The 25,350-nt window shown below is 42.6% G+C and overlaps 2 protein-coding genes across 2 annotated transcripts; one reads left to right on the top strand and one right to left on the bottom strand.

Annotated features, from left to right (window-relative positions):
- Positions 1-628: 628 nt before the first annotated feature.
- Positions 629-10,746, bottom strand: TIPRL (TOR signaling pathway regulator). The gene is made up of 7 exons (XM_054384801.1): positions 10,646-10,746; positions 7,683-7,862; positions 6,168-6,267; positions 4,758-4,889; positions 3,825-3,920; positions 2,372-2,434; positions 629-943 (listed from the first exon to the last, which is right to left on the bottom strand). Exons 1-7 carry the CDS (start codon positions 10,744-10,746, stop codon positions 794-796), a joined length of 822 nt encoding a protein of 273 aa, XP_054240776.1. The 3' UTR covers positions 629-793.
- Positions 10,747-14,314: 3,568 nt separating this feature from the next.
- Positions 14,315-23,181, top strand: GPR161 (G protein-coupled receptor 161). The gene is made up of 5 exons (XM_054387259.1): positions 14,315-14,754; positions 15,252-15,976; positions 17,511-17,615; positions 20,948-21,067; positions 22,934-23,181. Exons 1-5 carry the CDS (start codon positions 14,315-14,317, stop codon positions 23,179-23,181), a joined length of 1,638 nt encoding a protein of 545 aa, XP_054243234.1.
- Positions 23,182-25,350: the final 2,169 nt, after the last annotated feature.

Genomic DNA, 25,350 nt, shown 5'->3' with positions numbered 1-25,350 from the left:
GACCAATGCAGTACAATGCATTTCCATTGCACTATATAACTGTAGCATCAAACAGACTCCCAGTTACGGTCTTCAGAACTGCCTAGAGAAATTTGGCTGACATGAGATTAAACTAGTATTTGACTTACCAATGTGTGTCTCTGTTAATCTCCAGCTTTTCTCCTGTTTTGGAGTTAATGCCTCACAAACAAGGTAATTTTACCTTTAATATAGTGTCCAACTACTTTTTTTCTTCCTTAAAACTACTCTCAGATGAAATTAATATTCTTAATTTAGAGTCTGGATCACAGACTCCAAAATTAACTTTGTAAGCTATCAGACCGCAGTAAGGGAAGCCAAGCAAAATGTGTAGTTTGGAAATGACAGCTCAAAATAGATGCAGAGATTTATTTTTTTTTTACTGTGGATGATTTCTCAATAAAATCTGAAGCAGCAATAACAAAATCCTCATAGAAGTGTCTGTGGTGGAGCATCAAGACAATACTCCTGCCTAACCAGTGAATTGAACAGAACCCAGACTCTTAATCATGGAGTCTTTCTCCAAAGCCATTGAAAACTAACTCATCAATCTATCATTAACTCGTGGTACAGTTAAAAAAAACAAAACAAAACAAAACAACCCCCCCCAACAACAACAAAACATCATTAGCAAAACTTGCTTGAAATGTTTTCTCTCAGGGCTACAGAAAAAATAGCCAAATTCTTATTCCACTAGTAGTGAAACTGCCCCCCATGGCAATGGTTACACGATCACATTATCTCCAGTCAACTTCCAGTCCATATAAAGTCATATTTATTTAGACTTAACACACATGTCTTCCAGTGGTGCTTCTGGTATAGGATCCACCTTCTCTGGGAATTCTAGTTTTTCACAGATTGTCTCCTTTATGGGCAAATACTGAGAGATCTCATTAGGCTCGGTGAACAGGGAAGGTGGAACATGCTAAGAAGCAAAACATTTTACATTAAGCAAGTGAATGAAAAGAAGAAAAAACAACAAAAAATAAGGCATTCAGAATCCAGACTTTTACAGTCAGTTAATGTAGAATTTACCTGATTTAAGCAACTGAATTTCATATTTGAAGAAATTAGGTAGTTTCATCAAGTTAATTAATATCTTTCTCTGGATATTCCTGTAGACAGCTTAACTTCACTACATATATTTGGTGACGAAAAAAAAAAGAAATGCCTATACTAAGCAAACCATCTTCAAACTTTCTAACATGCTTTAAGAAATCCATCCAGAGATATTCAAATGCAACTTGCATTTTGGCTACCCCTAATACACAAGGAATCATACTTCTGTTTCAATTATTTCAAACCTAAGGGAAGCAGGAATCACTTTTGCTTTACAGGTGCAAGCTGATCTAGGGAACTGAAAAGCCATAGAATCACAGAATCACTTAAGTTGGAAAAGACCCTTAAGATCATTGCGTCCAACCATTATCTAACTCTACAAAGTCTCATGCTAAACCATGTCCCTCCGCACATCTCTGTGTCTTTTAAACACTTCCAGGGATGGGGATTCAGCCACCTTCCTTGGGAACCTGTTCCATGTGCATTTCCTCTCTAAAATAAGAGGCAGTAAAAGTTATTTAACAGTGTAGATGATAATTTCTAAACATGAAATGAATTAAAACCTAGATCACAGATCTGTATTTCAAAACTCAAAAAACTATCACAAAGTTCATGTCTGGATTTAGTCCTGCTTATTGGGAATCACATATTGTTTAGAAATGCTACAGTGCCCCTTTACTCAAAAAGAAAAGCATTTTGCAAAAACATTTCCTCAGAAGGTTAGTAACACATTAGTCATTTTTTACAGGTGGAAGAAAAACAAGGGAGAAATAAATTAACAAGAATACCCAAGATAAGGTGCTGGGTCAAGAATAAAAATCAGCAAGTGCAACTCCAAATGCACCACAAATTATCCTGAACCATTACTACATTTTTAAGGTGGGCTATTAAATTTATTTGAGAAAAAAATGAATTAGTCTATTGCCAAACCCTTACTTAACCCCTAATACTACTTGCAAGCATACAGCCAGCCCTGAAATGGCTGGTTGACACATGGCACATGGACTATACCTGATTTTGTGGATGAACAAAAAATGAATGATGAAAAAAAGTAATATTTTTTTTTAAAATCTTGTTAACTCAAAAGTAGAAAAAGTAACATAATCCCTTATCTTCCCATGTGATATGAGATGTACAAATGCAAACCTGCCCGGAAATCACAAAACTAAATGTTGCATAAATAGAAAACTTTCTCCTTTGTATCAATTCCAACCCTAGCAAAGAATGCCTTAGAGACAGCAGTTTCTATGCTGACCATAAAACAATTTTAAAAAGCAGACAGAAAATACAGTACCTTTAAACTTGATATTTTGCTTTCTCTGGATGTATATTCTCGCAACATGTAGGCCTTGTCAGCCTAATGGGAAAAAACAGCCAAAATTAATTAAGAAATTATCACCTACTATCAGTGCAAAATGAGCGGTTTTAATATAATGAATTTAGCAAGCATTTGAATTTGGTTGACCGCAGACTTTCACACGGGAGCAGAAACAAATGTTCAAATTCATGAAGACAGAGAAAGATGTTTAACAATGTTCTCCTTCCCAAGAATCACCTGAGCGCATGTATGAAAAATAAAAAATGTTATGACTGAATCTTTACTCAGAACTCCTACAGTGTGAAAACACCGAGACAGAATAAGCAAACTACAAGTCTTAGAACTCAATGTAGCATGGACATTTATTTGCAAGTCAAGCTTGCAGTCATATAATAGACAAGCCAAAACAACTTTACTTGGAGACAAGGATAAGAACAGTATCACACTATTTATGGTTCCCTATTTTTCCTCTTGTACTTCTTCTCAAAAATATTTAAATTACTACTTCACCCCACTAATGTGGGGTGGCCTACTCTGCTCATACAATACCTACTCCATGGCATACACTTGGTTGCTATTTTAGCACTGCCACAATAAAATACATTTGAAAGTTCAGTTCACAGAATCGCAGAATTAACTGGGTTGGAAAAGACCTTCAAGATCATCAAGTCCAACCTATCAACCAACACCATCAAATCAACTAAACCAGGGCACTACGTGCCACATCCAGTCTTATTTTAAACACTTCCAGGGATGGTGACTCCACCACTTCCCTGGGCAGCCCATTCCAATGGCCAATCACTCTCTCCGTGAAGAATCTCTTCCTAACATCCAGGCTAAACCTCCCCTGGCACAGCTTGAGACTATGTCCTCTTGTTCTGTCACTGGTTGCCTGGGAGAAGAGACCAACCCCCACCTGGCTACAGCCTCCCTTCAGGCACTTTTAGATGGCAATAAGGTCTCCCCTGAGCCTCCTCTTCTCCAGGCTAAACAACCTCAGCTCCCTCAGCCGCTCCTCATAGGGTTTGTGCTCCAGACCCCTCACCAGCTTTGTTGCCCTTCTCTGGATACATTCAAGCAGCTCAACATCTTTCTTGAACTGAGGGGCTAAGAACTGGACACAGTACCCAAGGTATGGTCTAATTAGTCCTGAGTACAGAGGCAGAATGACTTCCCTGCTCCTGCTAGCCACACTGTTCCTGATACAGGCCAGGATGCTATTGGCCTTCTTGGCCACCTGGGCACACTGCAGATAACCTTTTTCCCCCCAAATATCAGTATTATTAATCAATTTATATATCATTAATCATATATGATTATATATCAAATTATCAATATTAAATTACAGGAACGAGAGTGGGTCTTCTCTGAAAGTAATATGGCAAAGGAACATCTGTAAAAAACATTCTAATGGCAAATAAAAGTTTACCTCATGGTGAAGCCTTGTGTCATTCATCCTGATAAGTACTCCATCGACACGCAAGAAAAACCTCAACAACACAAAAAAACTGGAAGGCATAACTCTCTGCAAAAACAAAGATGTTCCAGTCAGCATTACTTTAAGTGGCATTTACCTACATGCAACATTTACAACAAAGGACAGTATGAGGGAACTTTCAGTAAGAAAGACAAAATCTGGGCTGTTGATATGCTACAGCTATCACTGGACAGCAGGACAGACAGCATCTCACAAGATTCTTAGGATGCAGAATGAGGGAAAAGATTGTTCCTCGAAGCAACTGACAGAAAGATTTCAAGACAACGTAGTTGCCAGGACGACTGTATTTCTAAGACAGAGGACAAAAAACTTTGCATTTTAAACTTTTGTCCTGGTTTTGCCGGGACAGAATCTGCAGGACGTTAGCAGTTTCCAGTCAGCCAAAGCAGATGGCTCACATGGGTATCCCAAACTGTAACCATCATGCTCAGTATAAAGGGGAAAGTTTGCTGGGAATCAGAGAGCCTCTGGCTTTGGCTTCTCCTCTTCCCGCTTTTCCCCATCACTGAAGGGGCTCATTTACCATTCTTCTGAGGGAACTGCTTTCCCGTTTATTGTGACCATTGTGTATTTGCTGGGCTGAGTATGATTTTGAATTCTTCACAATGGCATTGGTATAGGGTTTGGCTGTTTCATTAAATCTGTTTTCATTTCAACACACAGATCTCCTCTCTTTTTGACCCAATCCCTCTTCTCTGCTGGGGACGGGTCATCAGGTGATAGAGCAACTGCCATAGTTTAGCTCCAGATATGGGATAGAAAACTTTAAATCCCAAAAGGAGCACACTGCAAAAAGTGACTGTGTTTTGCATACATTACCCAATTGAGTCACTGAGCATCTCGTATACACCTCTCACTACTCACTATTTTTACACTCAAACTTGATACTCCATGATCATGAAGTTCATCTTCAAATAGAAGTACTTCTTCAAAAAACATAATTTGTTCCCTGGCTTTCAATTTCTCTGTATTTATGTGTTCTGTTGTAGGAACAACCTAAAAAAAATAAGATTGACAATAGTGAGTATATTAATTTGTTGCCAAGCTACATGAAGTTCATCCTGATTTTTAAACCCCACAACTGCTAGTTTTAGAAAGGAAAAAGCTTTCAGGGCACTAAGCTGAAAACATCCCAGATTCTTAAGAAAAACAAAAACAAAAGAGGTTAAAATTAAAACCAAACCTTCCAAGAGGAAACATCAATTAAAGCAAAAAGCAACAACCAGGAGCAGAAAAACCCAAATAAACTTCCCTCTGGGTGCAGGCTCAATAGGGATTCCAGCTGCAAACAACTGCACTCTCTGTATTGCAAAATATTTGAAGATGCCTCATGTTTACCATACAAATGAGAAGTTTTGGGTTATAAACAGGATTCCATGCATTTAGTATCTCTACCCCAGTACAGCCCCTGAACAGGATTCTAATAAATTGCTGTCCTAGAAATCATGTACATGTATGTTTTCCATCTTCTGGTCTCCATAGACACATACACTTCTGCTGCCTATAGACTATGGGTAAATAAGACATGGCTTATTTCTATGCACTTTTAATTTCAGAGTAACTCAAGTGATCTATAGCTAACACAATCCTAGTAAATTAATACAGGTTGTCTGCCTACTAGCAGGCAATCTGCCTACAGTAAAGAAAAGCTGGGAATTTCAGTATTATTTTAAAGTGAATAAATACAAGGGAGGGCCTGTAAGTTTAAATACAAATCATAGAACAGTTTGGGTTGGAAGGGACCTTAAGATCATCTAGTTCCAACCCGAATGACATAGGCAGAGACACCTTCCACTAGACCAGGTTGCTCAAGAAGTGACTGTTACAGAAAAATAACTAGCCATTTCAAGTAGCCAGATCTACACATCCCCTTAGACAAATAGGCAAACAACAGAGTAAAGGTACTAGAGAATTACCCAAGTGAGAGTTCTGTTGTGTATGAGGAGCCCAGGGCTTTAGAGGGACACCCAGCAAGTGCTGAAGGTTCCCATGTGCTTTAGTCTCCAACAAAGTCCTCACTAAGGGACACAATAACACCCTTTTACATAATCCTAAAATACTTCCAAGACCGCACTCTTTTATTAAAATATGACATGATTTGATTAGGATAACATGCTGAGTGACTTGAAACACCCAAACTAGACTTAGAAATCTGAAAATAGAAAGTATGTAAGATTTTACAGGAGCCTACTCAGAGGCAAATGATGACTTTAAAAAAGTGTTTTGTGTTTGAAAGAACATGCAAGCAGCACTTAACAAGAAGAAAAGAGTTACCTTTAACGTTGCAGTATCTCCCAGCAAAGTTCCTTTGTAGTCTGTTGTGTAAGTCCAATCATACGGCTTGACAACTTCCTTACTGTGCTCAGTTTCACTCCTAGAGAAGTGAAAGAGAGCTGGAGTTAATTCTCCCCAGAGCATCTTTCTAGTGCTGTGTTTTGCAGTGCTGTAGCTGGGTGTGATAACACATGAGCGCCTTGGCTGCTGCTGAGCCAAGCACCAAGGCTGTGCTTTTCCAACACTCCCCTGCCCCAGGAGTACACTGAAGGATGGGCAGGATCTCTGGAGGGGACGCAGCCAGGCCAGCTGACCCAAACTGGCCAAAGGGGCATTCCATGCCATATGACATCAGCTGAGATATATAAGATAAGTGAAAGAAGGAAGTGTGGGGACATTCATTGATGGCACCTGTCGTCTGGAGCAACTGCTATGCATATTAGATCCCTGCTTCCCAGGAGTGACCCAACATCACCTGCTGATGGGAAGCAGAGAATAACATCTTTGTTTGCCTTTGCTTCCATGCACAGCCTTTGCTTTGGCTTTGCATCTTATTAAATTGCTTCTATCTTGACTTCTGCACTTTTGCTATATTTTCCCTTCCGCTGTCCATTTAAGAAGGGCAGCGATAAAGCAGCTTTGGTGGGCATCTGGCCCCCAACCAGGGCCAAACCACCACAATTAGAAAACCGTTACTTGAATTCCTGTGCTAACAACTGTCTCTGTCCTAAGAGTCAAAACAAAGATTTCAGTTTCACATTGTTGAAAAATTCCTATTTCATGATGATTTTTTTAAAGAAGCAAAAAGCAATCTGCTCATAACACACACCATGCATTAACATCGCTACTTGCCTTAGTTTTCATGACAGATTTTATTTCTCTCTGTGCTTTATTTCTAGATGCTCTGCAACTAATTTGGTAAATGCTAAACACTACAATTAGTTCTCACACGTGACAATTGTTCTGCTATATTACTAAGGCTACAATTTTGAACACTTTGAAATGCCACACAACACAATCTTGCCAACGCTTGAGGCTCTATGAGTTTGAATAAACAGAAACAGCATTAAGCCACATTAAACTTAGTTATTTTTTAAAAAAGTTTAGTTTAAGAAAGCCAAGAGACAAATGAAAAATATAGTTGACTCAATTTAACAGGTAAGATAATCATGGCAAAGAAAAGCTAAGTGACTTCTGTGATCACACACAGTATCTAGGGTAGAACCAAATGCAACATCACAGAATCACAAAATCACAGAACGGTAGAGGTTGGAAGGGACCTCTAGAGATCCAGTCCAACTTCCCTGCCAAGGCAGGTTCACCTAGAGTAGGTCACACATGAACACATCCAGGTGGGTTGTGAATGTCTCCAGAGATGGAAACTCCACCACCTCATTGGGCAGCCTGTTCCATGTGCTCTTTAAGAGTTCAGTCTGTTCTTTTATTAGCCACTTCATGACAGTTTTCACACACAACACACCAGTACTTGCCCACCTGGTGATAAAAATACTGTACCTGCTCTCTTGCCACTCTTCTGCACAAGCCACTTTGATCATACCTTGACAATTATTGACACATTTTAAAGCATCTGTTGCATTGAACTCAATTCCAAAACCACGATCATGCTGTATTCTCAGGATATTGTCTCCAAACATCATCTCTGGCAGGGAAGGCATGTGCAATTCATCAGCCAATCTGCACAGAAAAATTAAAGTCCCATGAAGAGAGGTCAGCTACAGTTCAGTGAAACCACTCCTTGTATTGGAATATATATTCTTTAGGCCATGGTAATTTAGAAAACCAGTCCTCATTATGTTCTGCAAAGGTTTGTTGCTTTCTCAGTTTAATCATTTGAGACAAATTGAAGACTCGTTGATTCAACCTGACTTTTCCACTACTTAAGTACTCCTAAAGTATTCCTTCTCCATCAGGCTCGAACAAAAGTCTCATACATGAGGAATTAAATTATCTGGTAAGCATGAACTAGCAGCTTTCAGCCTACTGTAGCAAATCCCCACATGTTACATAACTACTTCACCATGTGCCCAAAACCAAGTTTGGGGAACGAGCACTCACTGTCAGCAAGTTTGAAGTCAGTACACAGTAGCCCATACCTTCGAATTTAGAAATCTACAAAAAGGGACTGCAAGCAATCCTGTCAGAGTATGTGAAAAGTGCAGAAGAAACTACTGTGCTCTACCACTTTCTCCAAGCTGACAGAGAGTATGTAGCATTATTTGTAACTTTAAGTACAAAGGCTACAGACTCAACTGAACAAAATACTGCATGAACTAATTAATTATGATCCCTGCAAGAAATCTCACCCATCCTATCTACTTTGTTTTACATCATCCTCTATACTAGTTTATATGCATATATCCATACACCATATATAAATACACAGACACACACACTACACCACTTTATACACACACTGACCTTATTTACCAAAAGGCTTCATATACTTCTTTTCTTCCGTACTACTACCTACTTTACTTACCAAGATCAAAAAGAAATACATGACACCTGGAGAGAAGGAAACTTTAGGAAATACACTAATTATAAGGGGAATGTGATAATGGCAACTTTCACATTGATGAAGTATTCCTGTATCAAAATGGTTATTTCTGCAACCTCGCATACAAAATAACATTATGCTAACCAAAGTGAAACAGAAGTATTGAATAGAGCTGGAGAATAAGATCCTTTGTCTTTGCCAGAGAAGGCAGAACAATGTTACAAACTTTTCCATTTCAGCAAGTGTGGCCCTGATGACTTGAAAAGACCAACTCCAGTGCAGAAAGTTTTTTTGCTATGGCATATTTGATCCTTCACCTTTCCACTGAGGTCACTGAAGGATTTTCTGTGATATGCCTGCCAGAAAAAAAAAATCCTGCAGATAATAATGATGTTTCCCAAGCAATAAGAAAGGCAAAATGCCAAGAGAAATACATTAAAACAGGAAGCTGACCAAAAGCACTACAGCTGGGTGGATAATTCTCGACTTTTCCAGTTTGAAATGGAGGAACTGTATGGGGGATTTCATGTTGTAGGTACCCAAGACCTACAGGTAAATGGCTAATTTTGAGGTTCCCTACCCTGCAAAATCTTCTGTATTCTTTCAAGCTTGTGTTGTGGCTCCTGCAACTTTCTTTTCAGCCTTTTAAAACATGTTCTGAGAAACTGTGCGTCTCTCGAAAACATCTAAACAGATAAAAGTAATTTCTGAAGATTACAGAGACAACTATTTTAAAACAGCTACAGTTAAAGAACTTGAATAGATCAGAAGATGAATACAGCACATAGTTTGATTTTTAGACTGGCAGTTCACATCTCTGTCTTGGTCACAGATAATGAAGAGAGTTAGCATCCTCCTGATCTTAAGAATAAAGTCCTTCATTTTTAAGAGATAGTACCCTACAAAGTAAGTCCTACACAATAAGCATAGAAATTAGATACTCTAATAGCCCTCCTTCCCCTGCGGAACACTGCTACAGTTTAGATGGATCTTAAATCCTCATTATATTAAAGTGACTAAATCACATGATTCAAGTTTTCTTATCTATAATTAAAAAATTAAAGGACTATTAGTCTGAAGCCATCTGAGAAGATTATTTTAGGCATTGAATGTAGAACAAAGATGGAAAAAAGAAAATAGTTTTAACCCATTTTAAGGTAGATATCCAGTTAAAAAATTAAAATCAGTATAATGCCGTTTAAAAAAAAATTTACACAGTTCATTATAACATGGGACTTTACCAAACAAATTACCCTCAGTGCAGTGAAAAGCAACATGAATGAAGATATACTTAACAAGACAAACAAGATTTCCGTGTACGTATTTAAGAAACTGGCAGCAGGAAGTATCTGTCAAGTTCAACTGCCACTAAGGTCAGCTATGCCACTTACAGATCAACTACTCAGTCCCGCCTTTGTAAAGCTGACTTAAGTACTTGATGCTGACACAGGAGCATTTTCTCTAACAGTTTGACAAGCAGTAGAAATTACTAGTACAAGAAGAAAGCAAATAATACATTTTAAATGAAAACTACTACCTTGAAATAGCTTACGAGTCTGTGAAGCACATTTAAAAGAACCTTAAATCGCCATTAAAAAGAATTATGAAAAACGTGCTTCTAATTAATAAGCTTCAGCTCACGAACGTACAGATCTCCAAAACCGTTAGCAATCGTTAAAAAACACACAAACAAACAAACAAAACCAGTCAAGCTTAGCCTCGGAGAAAACAAAAAGGTAACAGACCAAATAGCGTCTTTCCCACCTACAAAAGGTTACTTATTTCTTGTGCAAAGTAGCAAGGCGTCCCAAACCCCTCGCTGTCAAGGAGTGAGGTCCCATCCCAGCGGAGGTTCCTCCCCGCGCCTCAGCCCAAGCGCTCACTGTGGACGGACAGAAAACAACAGAGGTACCGCCCCGTGTACCCCCACAGACCCCAGGCAGCCCCAAGCCCGCCCCACCTCTCGGCCTGCGCCGATTTCATGATGTGCGTCCGGGCGGCGCTCAGCTTCCACGGCCCGAAGGTGAAATCGCGCCGGCTGCTCTGGAAAACGGGGTGCATAGCGGAGGCGAGGAGCGAAGCCCCGCCGAGAATACAAGAAGGACCAGAAAGGGCGGCGGCGAGGCCCACCCCGCCTCAGCACACCGCCGCAGCCGGTACACACCGAGCAGCAGCAAAAGCACCGCCGGCAACAGCAGCGCCGCACGCTTCCGCTTCCAGGGGAAGCCCCCCGCGCCCGCAACCCGGAAGCTCTCTGCCAGCAGGAAGTGGCGGCTTGGTTGTGGACAGTGAGGGTGGGAGGCGCAGCCAGCAGGGTACTGGCCGTGGCTCAGGTTGGAGGGGTCGCTGGTAGCTGCCCCCAGGCCCTTCTGCGGCCTCAGAGCTGCCGTGCTGCGTGGTGAGAGCGTGGGTGGTTGGTGCACGCCTCCTCCCGCCCGCCGCGGGAGAGCACTGCCGCAGCGGGCAGCCGGGTGCGAAGTAGCCGTGAACTCACCTGGGTCTCTGTTCCCGGGGCACCGGCCTGCAGCGGCCGAAGCATCTAGTGCAAAACGTGTGTATGGCTGGCTGTGGCTTTTGTTTCCAGCTGCATTTCCAATGGTGGTTTGCCGATCTCAGCCCGCGAGCGACAGGGCGGCTGTGGTGGTGCCACGGCGGCCAGGAACAGAGCTTGCGGAGCGGCAGGTTTGTGCAGTAACGCAGGGTTGCTGCGGCGGTGCCGCTGACAGATGGATAACGGCTGTTACGGGAGCTCTTTAGCTCTTGGACCTTTGTCAGACTCAGCGATTCAGCAAGTGCTGCATGGCTAGGTTTGGTTCCAACATAAGACGTTTTTGCTATTTTACATATTATACATGTGGAATTTCATGCGCTGGTTGGATATTCTCTTGAATGCTATTCAAATACTTGTTTAGTGTACATAATGTAAACACAATAAATTTAATCCTGCAGGAAAGTATCGGTAGAACTGATTGAGTATGACACATAATTTGCTATTCCAACACTGATGGCTGGTTACTGGTGTTGCTTTTCTGCGTCGCCAAAAGGACACACTAGCTTGCTGGGAGCTTCCTTTGGTACAGGGGCACAACGTGGGTTTTGTTGGACAGGCCACAGCACCGGGGCAGACAGTGGCCCCAAGAATGTGATACCTGCATCACAAGGAACTCTAATCTCTTCCAAATCTGAGAGCAACCAAAAGGCAGCAATGCTCAAGTCAGAGCAGTCCTCTGCCCGTAAGTGCCTTGTCAGGATATGGGAAAGCTGGAGGCTGGGGATGTGCAAGCATTGCATCTGACTGTCCTTCGCTCTTTGTACTGTGCCCATCTGTGCTTTGCTTCAAGTAGAGTGGAAGAATCCTTCCCAAAACTCTTACTACTTCTAATATAATTTTAAGAGAGCAATTAGGATCTGTCCCTCTGTGATGTGGCTTGCACTGTGTGCTGAGGCAAGTCACTTCATCTGCATGACCTTTATAATATGGGATTCCCCTCTTAACTGGATTCCTGCGTTTTCATCGGAGCAGAGCCATGAGAAGCCCTGCGGTTATAAGGGAGAGGTGGCTGTGCTTCAGAGCTGGCCCGCGAGGTAGGTGCAGCGCCCACGGTGGGACTCCCCTCGGGGACTGAATAGCAAAGTACTCTGCCCGGAACGGGGTGTGCTGGAAGTTTCAGCACCCCACTGGCGTGGCGGGATCCCGCCTGCACAGAAAATGGCGGGTGGCGAGGCCGAGGAGGGGGCGCGGCGGGATAAGCCGGCGGGGCGGGACGGGCCGGCGGGAGGGGGCATGGCCATGGCGGGCGAGGGTCGGGCCACAGCTCGGGGCCTCTGTGCTGGCGGCGGTGGCAGCTGTGGAGGGTTCGGGGTGCTGTAACCCGAAACTTCCTGCAGCGGCGGCGGGTGGTGAGTGCGCTGGCGGCCACGGCGGGGCGGGGGACAGGTGGGAGCGGCGGCGCGACCCGCTCGCCGCCTGATGGGACCGGGAAGGGTGAGGGATGCCTGGGGAGGGGGAGGCGCTGCCCCTGCCCTTTGTTCGTTGCCGGAGGGAGCGCGGGGGCAAAATGGCGACCCCCTCCCTGCCAGGAGCATCTCCATCTCGCTGGTTTTGTGCGTGTGTGCCGGCACGCCTGGCCGGACAGGGAGGGGATGCTCCCACAGTCCCGGGCGGGACAGCTCTCCCAGAGGCCTCCTCCTCCTCCCTGCGGGCTGCAGCGGGGCCGTTAGGGGACGGGGCACATCAGATGGAACCGCGCCGTCGCTAGTGTGGCGAGCAGCCGCGCCCCTCGGGGGGTAACCACCCTCCCGAAAGCTGCAGCAGCCCAGAAGTGCTAGCAACACTCCCGGCGGCGGGGCGGGTGTGTTTGGGGAAAACTTGAGGCGAAGCACTTTTGCGAACAGTCGCCCGGCAGCCTCGCTAGAAAGGAGGCAAGTTACAAAGCATGGGCGAATAATGTCTTTACGCTCTTAGGCAGGCACAAATAAAAATGGAAAAAACACAGCTCTCCAGCCCGACATTGCTGCCCAAGGCCCCATCAGCCGTGCAGACTGAGGCGTTTCTGTGAGTACTCGGGGCGGTTGGGGAGTTATGGATGGGCACAGCCCCAGTTATCTGAGATAACTCTTCCCCAGACTCTAATTTCCAAGAAATTAAAATGTTAACTTTATATTAATTGGAAGACTCATTTTGGTTTGCATATTTGCATTTTTGGTGGTGTTTTTCCTTTAGTGTGTTGGTCTGAGATGGGTAAAGGATTGAATGAAGTAGATAGGAGAGCTTCCTGGAGACAGCAGGCAAAAGGCTGCTAAGGAGTTTAGAGAAATACTGGTTTCACAAAACGAGGTTGTGGAATGGATGCTAGCACTGAGAAGTCAAAGGTTAACGGTTCTTAAACCAGTGGGATAGATGCTAACACCACGAAGTCAAGGGTTAAAGGTGCTCGAACATTTCTGTAGGGTGCACTGAGGCTTAATGCAAGGAACTATCTTTCAGACCTCTTGTACAGTGAACCAGCTCCCCAGCTATTGACAGTAAAGTAAAATCACCACTGTAGCTAAGGTGATTGTGAACATGGAGAAGTGATGTTAGGAGAGTGTGTGCAATGATCCCTGAGTCTTTCAATGTTACTTAGCAACTATTAAGAAATAGTCAGCAGGGTATGAACAGCCAGACATCCACAGACCACCACCAAGTGCTGTATACACAGTACACAAGGTACTGATGAGGATAAACAAGCAGAACTTATAAAACAAAACTTTTTTTTTCAAGTGAGAGAAATGAAGACTGAGAGTGACATTCTTCTTGTCTCTTTACAGCCTAGGTGAAAGGACTGAGTGAGATGCAGGGCTGGTAAGTATGACTTATAAACAACCAAAATCCTTAGAAAAATTTTAAGGTAAAATGTGCTAATTTTTTTCTTTGTTTCTCCCTTCCACCTCTTTTTGTCTTTTAGACAGTTTCTTCCCAGTTTTAGGCCTGGCTCTGTTACTGACCTCTTTGGAATATCCATAGGCAGTATCCTGCCCTGTCACTTCCCCATCTAAAATGGTTTCCTGCATCCTCCAGGTAAATTTTAATTAATGCAGGCAAAAGGGCCTCAAGTATTTGGAGGGAGTTTGAAGAAATCTTGCCTGAATGTTTCTGAGCATTGTTCTGCTTCTAGCCGCTTGGCATGTCTTGCCTGCTCCGGCTCTGCATGCTCTGACCATGAGCAGCAATTCCTCCCTCAGCAACGTGAAGGGCCTGAGGAACCTCACCACGCAGGAAGATGGGGCAGTCAGAGTCACTGAATCCATTGCTATAATCGTCATTGCTATCTTCATCTGTTTGGGCAACCTGGTGATTGTCATCACCCTCTATCGGAAGTCTTACCTTCTCACATTGAGCAACAAGTTTGTGTTCAGCCTGACCCTCTCAAACTTTCTACTGTCTGTACTGGTGCTACCTTTTGTTGTCACCAGCTCCATCAGGCGGGAATGGATCTTCGGAGTAGTTTGGTGCAATTTCTCTGCCCTGCTGTACATGCTGATCAGCTCAGCCAGTATGCTTACTCTTGGACTCATAGCTATAGACCGGTAAGAAGGATTTTAATGAATTATTGATGAGACATTCCATAGAGATCCTTGTTGGCTGCTCATAATGTTGAGACACATTGCAGTGGATAATGCTGTGTTCTGTTGTAGTGTCTTTTTTCCAGCCTCCTGTGAAATGTTGATAATGTGAATTATACCATCAGTAATGCAGTATGTAGACATGCATCTAGAGTTTTATGAAGCTATTAATGGTATAATAACATTCTACTTGAGAGACAAATAACTTAAAATTCCAGACTATACCCTAAGCATGCACACATGGAGGGACAGATCTAATAGTTGCATGTGAGTCTTCAGCCAACTTTTACAATCCTGCCTGCAATGATACATATTTTTACATGAAATTATTTTTGTAAACAGGTCCCTGAGCCCACTTCAAGGTTTGGAGAAAAGAGAACTAGATTTCAATGTCATTTGAATCCATTCTTTTTTTACTGTCTGCAGTGTTCCTGTTGACTCACTCTTTTCTTGTCCACTAGGTACTATGCTGTGCTGTACCCGATGGTTTACCCAATGAAGATAACAAGCAACAGAGCAGTGGTAGCTCTTGTGTATGTGTGGCTGCATTCCCTTATTGGCTGCCTCCCTCCTCTTTTTGGCTGGTCATCTTTGGAGTTTGACCAATTCAAGTGGATGTGTGTGGCAGCTTGGCATAAGGAGGTTGGCTACACTGCCTTCTGGCAGATCTGGTGTGCATTGCTGCCTTTTGTGGTCATGATGATCTGCTACGGATTCATATTCCGTGTGGCAAGGATTAAGGCCCGGAAAATCCACTGTGGTAGCATCGTCATTGTGGAGGACGATTCCCAGAGAAACGGGAGGAAGAACTCCAGCACCTCCACATCCTCTTCTGGCAGCCGAAGGAATGCTTTCCAAGGGGTTGTCTACTCAGCCAACCAATGCAAGGCTTTCATAACCATTTTGGTTGTCATTGGTGCCTTCGTGATTACGTGGGGACCTTACATGGTAGTAATTACATCAGAGGCCCTTTGGGGAAAAAACAGTATTTCCCCTGCCTTGGAGACATTAGCTACATGGTTGTCCTTTTCCAGTGCCATTTGCCATCCACTAATTTATGGACTGTGGAACAAGACTGTGCGCAAGGAACTACTAGGAATGTGCTTTGGGGATCGGTACTACCGCGAGTCCTTTGTGCAGCGGCATCGGACATCGAGGTTATTCAGCATTTCCAATAGGATCACAGGTAAGCCATATGTCCACAAGACACTCTTCCTTCGTACCAGTGAGAGCAAGGCTTAATGTGTGCTTGATATGTTTCAGAGCTCTGACTGTTTCAATGGCTTTGACTTATCCAAGTGGAATGTTCCTGGAGGTTTCATCTGTTTTTTGTTCAGGTTATCACAGATGCTTGAAAGGAGAATTTTTTTTGGTGGGAGTTAAGCTCTTTCTCATACTCTAGTAAAATTTTCTCTGCCACACAAGATATAGTCATGTGGTTAATAAAAATTATTTATCTTTTTCTTTCTCAGGCGTTTGCTTTTATAAACCTACTACTGTTTTGAGTTACCCAGATTTGAGCACTACCTATAGTATGTTTTGCAGCATTTGCTCTTTGATTCCTGGCTCTATGCTATGACTCTTTGAGCTTCACTGAAGTTACACTATTGTTACTATTTCTGTAAATTGAGTTTTCAGGTTTAGTGGTTGTAAAGAAAAACACTATAAACTAAGTGAAACTTTGCAAAAGAATAAAACTATTTGATGGCTTCTCCAGTTGCAGGCTGAGAGCTTCGTTTTGCCTCTGAGTTTGGTTGGTGGCTTGGTTTCTTTTTAAGTAGCAATGCACCAAAATTCTGATTTCTCATGATTCAAAAATGGGACATCTTCATGGGGTCCTTTGGGAAATTTCCTGCAGAGGCAGGAACTCAGATTGTTTAATTGAGAAGGAAGATCTAAACTGCAGAAGGAAAGAGAGAGCAGCAAGGCATCCGTTATCTTTTCCGCAACCTGGGATCACTGGGAGAGACTCCCATCTAAATGAAAGAGTTCTACAGCTGCAGCCACATCACAAGCTGCAGGAACTCTCTTAGCACTTCTCCCTTTGGCAAATCTGTATTCAGGAGATACTATGGATGCACTCGGATCTGAGGTGGGAGGGAGAAGTCAGGAAATTAATCTTTTCCCAGTGATAAGAAGCTGACAACTTCAAGTTTATCAGATGTATTAGCTGGAGGCTGATAAGGAGGGATAAAAAAATAACCCGACCAAACCCACAACAAAATCTTGAATGGGATCCAAAGACCTAGAATACTAGAATCCCTTCCCTTTTTGTTTTGGGGATTTGAAAGAAGCTGGGTATCTTGGTTCCCCAGCATTGCTCATGAGCTTCCTGGCACTTGAGCTTCCTTCTAGTCATAGCTGCTGGTGCCTACCAGGTTATTCTCTACCTAGAAGGTGTGTGGCACATATCCCTATCTGTCTGCAGGTGCTCTATGTTCAGCCTGTGTGGCTGATAAAACATATGCATTTGCAAAAAGAGTGGGAGGGAGACAGTGTAGGTAGAAAGGAAACTTGCCATATGGAAAGACTTCAAGGATACCTGAAAACTGCTGACTGGATTTCTTAGGTGGGAAGTCCAGGTGTAGTGCACTCTGCATCAGCAAAGTAAGATTTATATGAATAAGAAATAAGACAGTAGTGTGAGTATTACTGAAAGAGGTTTTTAGTATTGCAGACCTCTTAAATCTTCACTGTGTAACAAGAAAACTCTCTTGCAGATTTGGGACTATCTCCTCATCTCACTGCCCTCATGGCCGGTGGGAAGCCATTAGGAAACAGCAGCAGCACAGGAGACACAGGATTCAGCTGCTCACAGGATTCAGGTAAGTAAAAGTCTCTTGCTGTCTTTTCATGGGCAGAAGATTGCGCTTGAACTTGGCAAAACTCTTTGGGATAGTCTGTATTTACACACAAATGACATAAAGCATCTGTTCCAGCTGTTACAACAAAACTGCTGCAGTTGCTATTTTTTCTTTCTTTGCTCTCAATACATTTACTTGCAAAGCACTGTTTGCTTCAAGGAATGATGACTTCCTGGGCAGTGTGTCCTGGGAACAGGACTTGATGGTTTTGTGATTGTCTTCAGTTACTGCAGTTCTTCAGGGACTTTGCCTGTGTCCACAAGGAACAGAACAACGAAGTGCTGTGGAGAATGTGCTTCTCCCTTTCCTCTCCCTTTCCTTGTTTTATTTAAGGGACCTTGTCTTGTTCATCTTGCAGTGTAAACACAAATGCTGAGGATAATTTCAGCTACTTAAGACTGTGTCAATACTTAAGGTCTCTCAACAGAAAATAGTTTGGAAAAGAGAAAAAGTGTTCTGCCAGTAATTTTCTGTCCAGAACTACAGCTAGAATTTTCTGGCAGTGAATTCAGCTACCACTCCTTTACTGCTCTAGTTATTTTAAAGAGTATTTCTGTTCTGGAGACAGCAGAGGGTGGTATTCTAACATTTGCTTGGTGTTCAGAGGCTCGTTTCTTCTGCAAAGGAAGTCTGTGGATCTGGGATTTATTTTGGTAGGTGTTTTACACTGGTAGTTTCATGCCTGTTGTAGGTATTCTGCAGCTGTATGTGATAGAGAAGAATAGAATCATAGAACGCATTGGATTGGAAGGGACCCTTAAAGGTCGACTTGTCTGATCACCGTGCAGTAAGCAGGGCTGCTCCCAACTAGTTCAGGTTGCTCAGGGCTCCATCAGTGTTGACCTTGAATGTCTCCAGCGATGGGTCCTCCACCATCTCTAGGCAACCTGTTCCAGTATTTAACTGCACTCATTGTTGAAGAGCTTCTTTCTAATGTCCAACTTGAATTTACCCTGTTCTAGTTTAAAACCACTGCCCCTTGTCCTATAACCACAGGCCCTTATACACAGTCCCTCACCAAGCCTTCCTGTAGGCCCCCTTCAGATCCTGAAATGCTGCTGTAAGGTCTCCCTGGAGCCTTCTCTTCCCCAGGCTGAATAATCCCAACTCTCTCAGCCTGTCTCTATAGGAGAGGTGCTCCAGCCCTCTGATCATCTTGTGGCCCTCCTCTGGACCCGCTTCAGCAGGTCCATGTCCTTCCTGTGCTGAAGACTCCAGAGCTGGACACGGTACTCCAGGTGAGGTCTCACCTGATCACAGCAGAGTGACAGAATCACCTCTCTTGACCTGACCTGCTGGCCAGACTTCTTTTGATGCACCCCAGGATGTGATTGCCCTTTTGGGCTGCAAACGCACATTGCTGGCTCATGTTCAGCTTCTCATCCACCAGTGCCCCCAAGTCCTTTCCTGAAGGGCTGTTCTCAATCTCATCATGCCCCAGCCTGTGTAAGCCTGGTAAACCTGACTCAGTTAGGAGGATGTTGTGTTAACCATCTTTTGAGGAATGGTGCTGATAAGCTTAAACAAGTAAACAAACTGGATGCACGCTGAATGCTGTTAGAAGTGCAACTGTTATGGAGGGGGTACAGTCCATAGCCTGGGAATCGCAGAATTGTTAGGGTTGGAAGGGACCTGAAGGATCATCTCGTTCCAGTGCCTTACACTAGATCTGATTGCTCAGAGCCACATCCAGCCTGGTGATCCACTGTGAAATGCTGTTTCACTGGATACATTTGTTCAAGGAACTAGAGAGCAGAAAGAAGTCTTGTTCCATATTCAGTGCTGCCTGATGCAGTACATGATCCCTTGGCCTGAGGTGCAATTGCATCTTTATATGCCCTGGTAAACAGAAGCTGGGATTTTCATGTTGTGAAAAACATGGAAGATAGCATAGTAGGAGTGAAAAAAAATCTGAGCAATACTAGCTGCACACAAAATATGAAATGAGAGACCTGAGTGCCAATTGCTATAAATAATGTCTTAAGATCAGTTATTCTAAGGATGAAGCACCACTCTGTAAGGTTAAGATGATAGTCCCTTCACTAGCCTCATTTGAAACACCACACTAAAATTGTGCTCCATGGAGGAAAGTATTTCTGCAGGCAGCCTCAGACTAAGGTGATCCACAGAACAGCACAGAAAGTCAGTAGTTTATTTGGGCCTGTGTATTGGGACAGCAGCTCATTCACTTTCGTGTGTGCTGGAGGAAGATGTATGTAATAACACAGAAGTATCACCCTAAAAAGTTTATCTCTTTGCTATATCACAACAAATTGTCAGCAAAGACTAGACCGTAGAGGAGCATGTTGTCTAGAGGTACACCCTTCATTCTGTAAAATGGGTGCTGCAAAAAGAACAGGTCTGGGAATCAAAAGCAGTCAAGTGGGTGAAGAAGGATGTGAAGCCACTATCTGGAGGAGTTATGAAACCTGTGAAGGCTCTTTGTCCTAGGCTTGTTGCCATGTTGCAGGAGTAAACAAACCAATATTAAGTGTGTGCATGCTGCATCTTCCAACAGCAGCTTTCCTGAAGACTGCTGGCTCAGCACTGTTTTAGTATGTCCTAAAAATGCTTGCCACACTTCTCCCTTACACAAGAGACCAGCATTGCAAAGGAGGTCTATGCTGCAGTCTTGCCCTCTCTATGAAAGCATTGCAGAGATACCAGGATGAATTTCCTCATGCTTGTAAACTCTATTTCATATTGGAAAGGTGCAAAGCAAAATGCAGAGAGGTGAAATGAAAGACTCCTAAACGGGAAAAAAGACTCATCAGACGTAAGTCATTCCTAACCAGCAAGGGATTTTTTCCTCCTTAAAATATACTTCAAGAAAGTCAAAATAGGTTATTGCAGACAAACTAAATGGAACAGAAAAATTCTCCAGTCTGATTACAAGCATGACATTTGGCAGCTACAGTCCGTGTCGGTCAGGTAGCCTCTTATATTCATCAGGAAAGGGGAAAAGTTGCCCTCAACTTCACCCTTTATTTACTGAAGGTAAGGCTTCTTCTTTGTCTTCTCTCCCATTGACATTATAAGATCTGCAGCTGAGCATTTCAGAGCTGTTTGAGGTTTTAGATTGCTAATGAGAAAAAATTAGAAATCTTTTCAGTGAAAACACTAATCACATTCTTTTTCTGGGCAGTGTTTAATTCAAGCTGAAATTGATTCACAAAAGCTGAGCTCAAACATCTTTTAGAGGAACTACTATAGACTGAAAAGGTTTGACCATCACTCAAATATTCTGTCACAGTGCTACCCTGTTTTACTTGAGAACTCTTGCTTTGTTTCAGGAACAGATACAATGCTTCTTGAAGATTATAGCTCAGATGGCACTCATGCCCCACATTGCATCTGTCCCCCTCGAAGGAGGAGTTCAGTGACATTTGAAGATGAAGTAGAGCAAATTAAAGGTGGGATTAGGGGTAAGTATGGAAATGCTTCCCAGGACCTTCAGAATTGCCTTAAAACATAGCTGACTGCTGTTCACCTTGACAGACATGACCATTCATGCCAGGTACAACAGATCAGGTCTTTCTTCCAGTCTCAACCAGCAACAGGCAAGGACAAGAGTTAAAAACTTGTGATTCCCTATGTACACATCACATTTTACAGCAGTATTCTGTCTTCAACACTCATCTGGTGGCTGCTGTGATTTGTTTTAAGTTTTCCTGCTCCCATACTTTGGTTCCTTTATCCCAGTATTTCTCATTTGCTGCCTCCTCTCAACTTTGTCGTTCACAGACTTGACATTTTTCCATTTACAGTTTTTAATGGTCTGAATATAATTTTAATCTGACTTACTTTTACTTTTTTTTTTATTTAACCTTCACTTACTTTACTATTTCTCAGCAGATAGGGGTGAAAATAGATGCACTTTTTTTTTTTGTCAACTCACTTGGTTAGATGCCAGCAAAGTGCTGCTGGATCATCTGTAAAATACGGCATAGTTTAATTTAAGCTGATAGGGACTAGGAAACTTGAGAGTAACAATTTAAACAAACAATTGTGGACAGTACAAAAATGAACAGAATGCCCTTAAGAATCAAGTGGTAATAAAACCTGACCGATTTTTATGATTCTGAAATAATGAGAAGACTCTTCCTGTGGAATTTCTCTTCAAACGTCTTGGCAAAATTCACTTTTGCCCTTGCCCCAGCATGAGCTGATTATTTCCTTGGACAAATACATTACGAGACGTTTCCCATTATCTTTCTGAGTGATTATGTAAGGGCAAGTATCTCACTTTTCATACAGTTCAGTCAAAGAGGGATATCTTAGTGCAAAAGTTCCCCACAGGTTTATAGCAGTTCTCCCTGATGTGTCTCAGGGTTTTCAGAATCTCTTGAGACTTTAAATTATTTCATCAATTTCACTGAAGAATTAAGGACAACCACCTGTGTTGCACATAGTGTTGGTGGGTAGAGAGGTAGACAGGTAACGACAAAAGCAACTGTGTCAGCACTGAAGACCAGATTTATCCAAGGTAATAGAAAGTTAGGAAGAAATCTGCAACTGCAGTCTTCAACCTTTCCTGGCATGTGGAAGTAGGCCTTACATTGTGGCTGGAAGAAATTTAGGCCTAAGGTCAGCAGACTGATGATTTTAATCACTAATTGTTAGAAGCTCTTGAAAATTGGAGACAATCCATAAACACAGCTCCTGGCGTTTGGGCTTCAAGCGTAGTATAAAATAGCTCTTAAATGCCACTGTTCATGTCAGTGAAGTGTGAGATCTTAGTCCAACTGCACCAAGAATCCCTGTAAGGCTGTAAATTGTTCTTAGAGCAGAGAAAGTACAAACTGAGGATTTTGTTCTGTATGAACTCTTGCCTGATACCAGACAATTCCCATTGTCCCTAACGCTGGACTCCAGGTAGTACACAGAAATCAGGGTGTTGACTTCAGTTGGGTACAAATTCAGACCAACAAATTCCTGCATGCACAGCTTCAGATTCAGAAAATTATTCAACATACACTTAGTTCAAAGTTAAATATGTTTAAATACTTTGCTTCCCGGGACTTGGTGGTTTTGGTTTTGTTTTTGTTTTTTTTTCCACTTGAATTGGAGGTAATCTTTCTCTGCTTGACCTGTTGAGATCACCTGAAGCTTCATATTCATAAAATAGTTTAGGAGTCCTGGGTACTGTAGCATAGCTATTTTGCAGAAAGCATAATCACACATTTACAAAAGGCTCAACATTAGTCTTCAAGCAGGCATGCTGATCAACTAAATTTTCTGATATGTTGCACTTCTTTGTGTATTGTTTTTTGTCTTAGAAGCTACAAAGAATTCTGTTCTTCATGTAAAAGCTGAAGTCCATAAATCTCTGGACAGTTACGCATCCAGTTTAGCAAGAGCTATTGAAGCTGATGTGAAAATCAGCTTGTTTGGGGAAGATGCTTTACCAGCAGCTCTGTTCCCTGTGAGGACTCTGCCAGGAAGCACTATGAACACACGTCGGAGTGTCAGGCCCCATGCCAGCCAAAGACTTCACTTGCAGAGCATTGATGAAGGGAATATTTGACAGGAGTGCTGGAGTAAGAAGACAAAATGAAACCACTAAGCAGGACCTACTACAGCTGTTAGTGTTTCAGCAGAACCAGGGTACTTTGTTGGGATGTTTTCAGTGGTTTTTTTCAGCACTTGAAAACCAGATGAATTCTGGTAATTAGAGTTTTACAGCAGTATTTGTTTACTGTTTAGGGGTGCTATTGACTCTTTTGTGCCACGTCTTAAATCTGTCACATAGTGCATAAGAATGCAGAGTGTGGTTTCATCCACTAGATAATAGTCTGTTGAATCTTAAATCCATTATTGGCCAAAGCTGATACAGGATGAAAAAGGAGAAATACATGCAAGCGTTTAATTATTACTATGAGTCTTTTCTGACCACCAGGATAATCAGATTATAGTTGGAGTGCTCTGATAGGAGCTCATGCTTTGAATACTCCACACAGCCTTACTGTCATAGACTCCCAAATGAGGAACGTGGACTTAGAATCATAGAATTGTCTTGGTTGGAAGAGACATTTAAAATCGAGTCCAACAAAACCTCAGATCACCATGGCCATTAAACCACATCCCCAAGTGCCATGTCCACACATTTCTCGAACACTGTCAGAGACACAACCCCACCACCTATTCCAGAGCCTGCCTTCACTGAAGGCAAAACCTGAACTTTTCAGAGAGCTCATGCAGACTGTGGTTATGCTTAGCCTTGCTAGCTGATGTTTCTGGCTGTTCAGCTATCATAATGCTAGACCTGAAAATGAACTGTACATTGCTTCTGTTATGAGCTGCCACCTTCTCTAGATCTAATGGGTGGAAGCAGATCTGTGCAGGAAGTACCACAGAGATGGTATTTGAGGAAATCATCAGTGCTGAGTTCTTGGTTTCTCTGAGAACTTCACAGCTTTGTTTTTACTAAAAGGGCACTCTGTGGAGATGGTAAGCTTGACAAAATATAAATAAGGTATTACCACTTCATATTCAAGAGCTCATCTTTTCTAGAGAGAAAAGTTCTATGAGTTTGTTTTTTTTTTTTAATTCATGAGGGAATGTAGCGTTTAAGCTACAGTTACCTCAATACGTATATTCCTTGGAGTATTATTTCCTTAATCTCTGAAATAAGAACATTTGGCACTTACATTGCACTTTGCATGTTCTTAAGCACTGTACAGGCATTACCTTGTTAGGCCTTGGTGAGAGGGTTGATCCGCCCTGCTTGCCAAAGAAGGGGAGCTGGGCAAGACAAGCTGCTGGCAGTGGAACAAATTGCAAAGGTGGAAAGGTTGGTTACAAAAAGAAGGATAAAATAGGTGGTACAAGTACACCCAGCTTGAGGAACCTTTCTGTGCCTGTCTAGGCTGGACCCTTCCTTACTTTGGGGGGGTTACAGCCCTGCCTTACGGCTTGTTTTAAAGAGAGGGAGACATAAGTGCATAAGGTAATTTCTTGTGGGTGAGTGTCAGTAGCAAGTGGACTTGAGGACCAAGGGTTTGCATTTGTTTATTCTGTGCCTGCTCCCCCCCTGCCTCCACATTTCCCCACATGTGGTTTGCATGAGTTTTTGCTGCAAGCTGTTTGGAATTCAGGGGCAGGATGTTTCCATGTGAGCAAAAACTATGTTCACTTGTTAAATTGTGTGCAACTAACTCAAAGGTGGAGGAGCAAACTGCTTTTGAGGCAGAGTTTCAGTCCACTACTGTATTTAGACAGCCTATTTGTCTGTGTTTCTGACTCAGATATATTTCAGCACCAGTTTATGTCCATCTCTGGACAAAGCGACTTGACTTCATGAACTAGTGTGAATCCCATTACATTCCCTTGTCAGATAGAACTGCATGCTTAAAATTCAGTACATGGTCTGCTGATTAAGAGCAGGCTATTCAAGAACACTAAAGCACCAGTAAGATAGTTCTTTGCATAATGCAGGAATGAAACAACTAATGATAGTGAGGTCTTTTTACTTCTAACCCGATAGACAAATTGGCACCTGTCAACACTCATTAAAATCAAATAATTAAAAAGCCCAGTATTTGCTAGGAAATGCCCTTGACTGAGATTATTATTGCTGTCATTAACATTACAGAGTTGTAAGTAGTATTCGGCACTCCTTAAGGTATAGGCTTGCCTCAGGTGGCTTGATGTACTTCATCTGCATCACTTTTCTTTGATACTTTTGCCTCAGAAT

This window comes from Indicator indicator, chromosome 1 (genome assembly GCF_027791375.1).
Source record: "Indicator indicator isolate 239-I01 chromosome 1, UM_Iind_1.1, whole genome shotgun sequence".
Classification (NCBI taxonomy): Eukaryota; Metazoa; Chordata; class Aves; order Piciformes; family Indicatoridae; genus Indicator; species Indicator indicator.
Note: the sequence above shows the minus strand (reverse complement) of the source record. Positions and strands in the feature narration are given on the sequence as shown.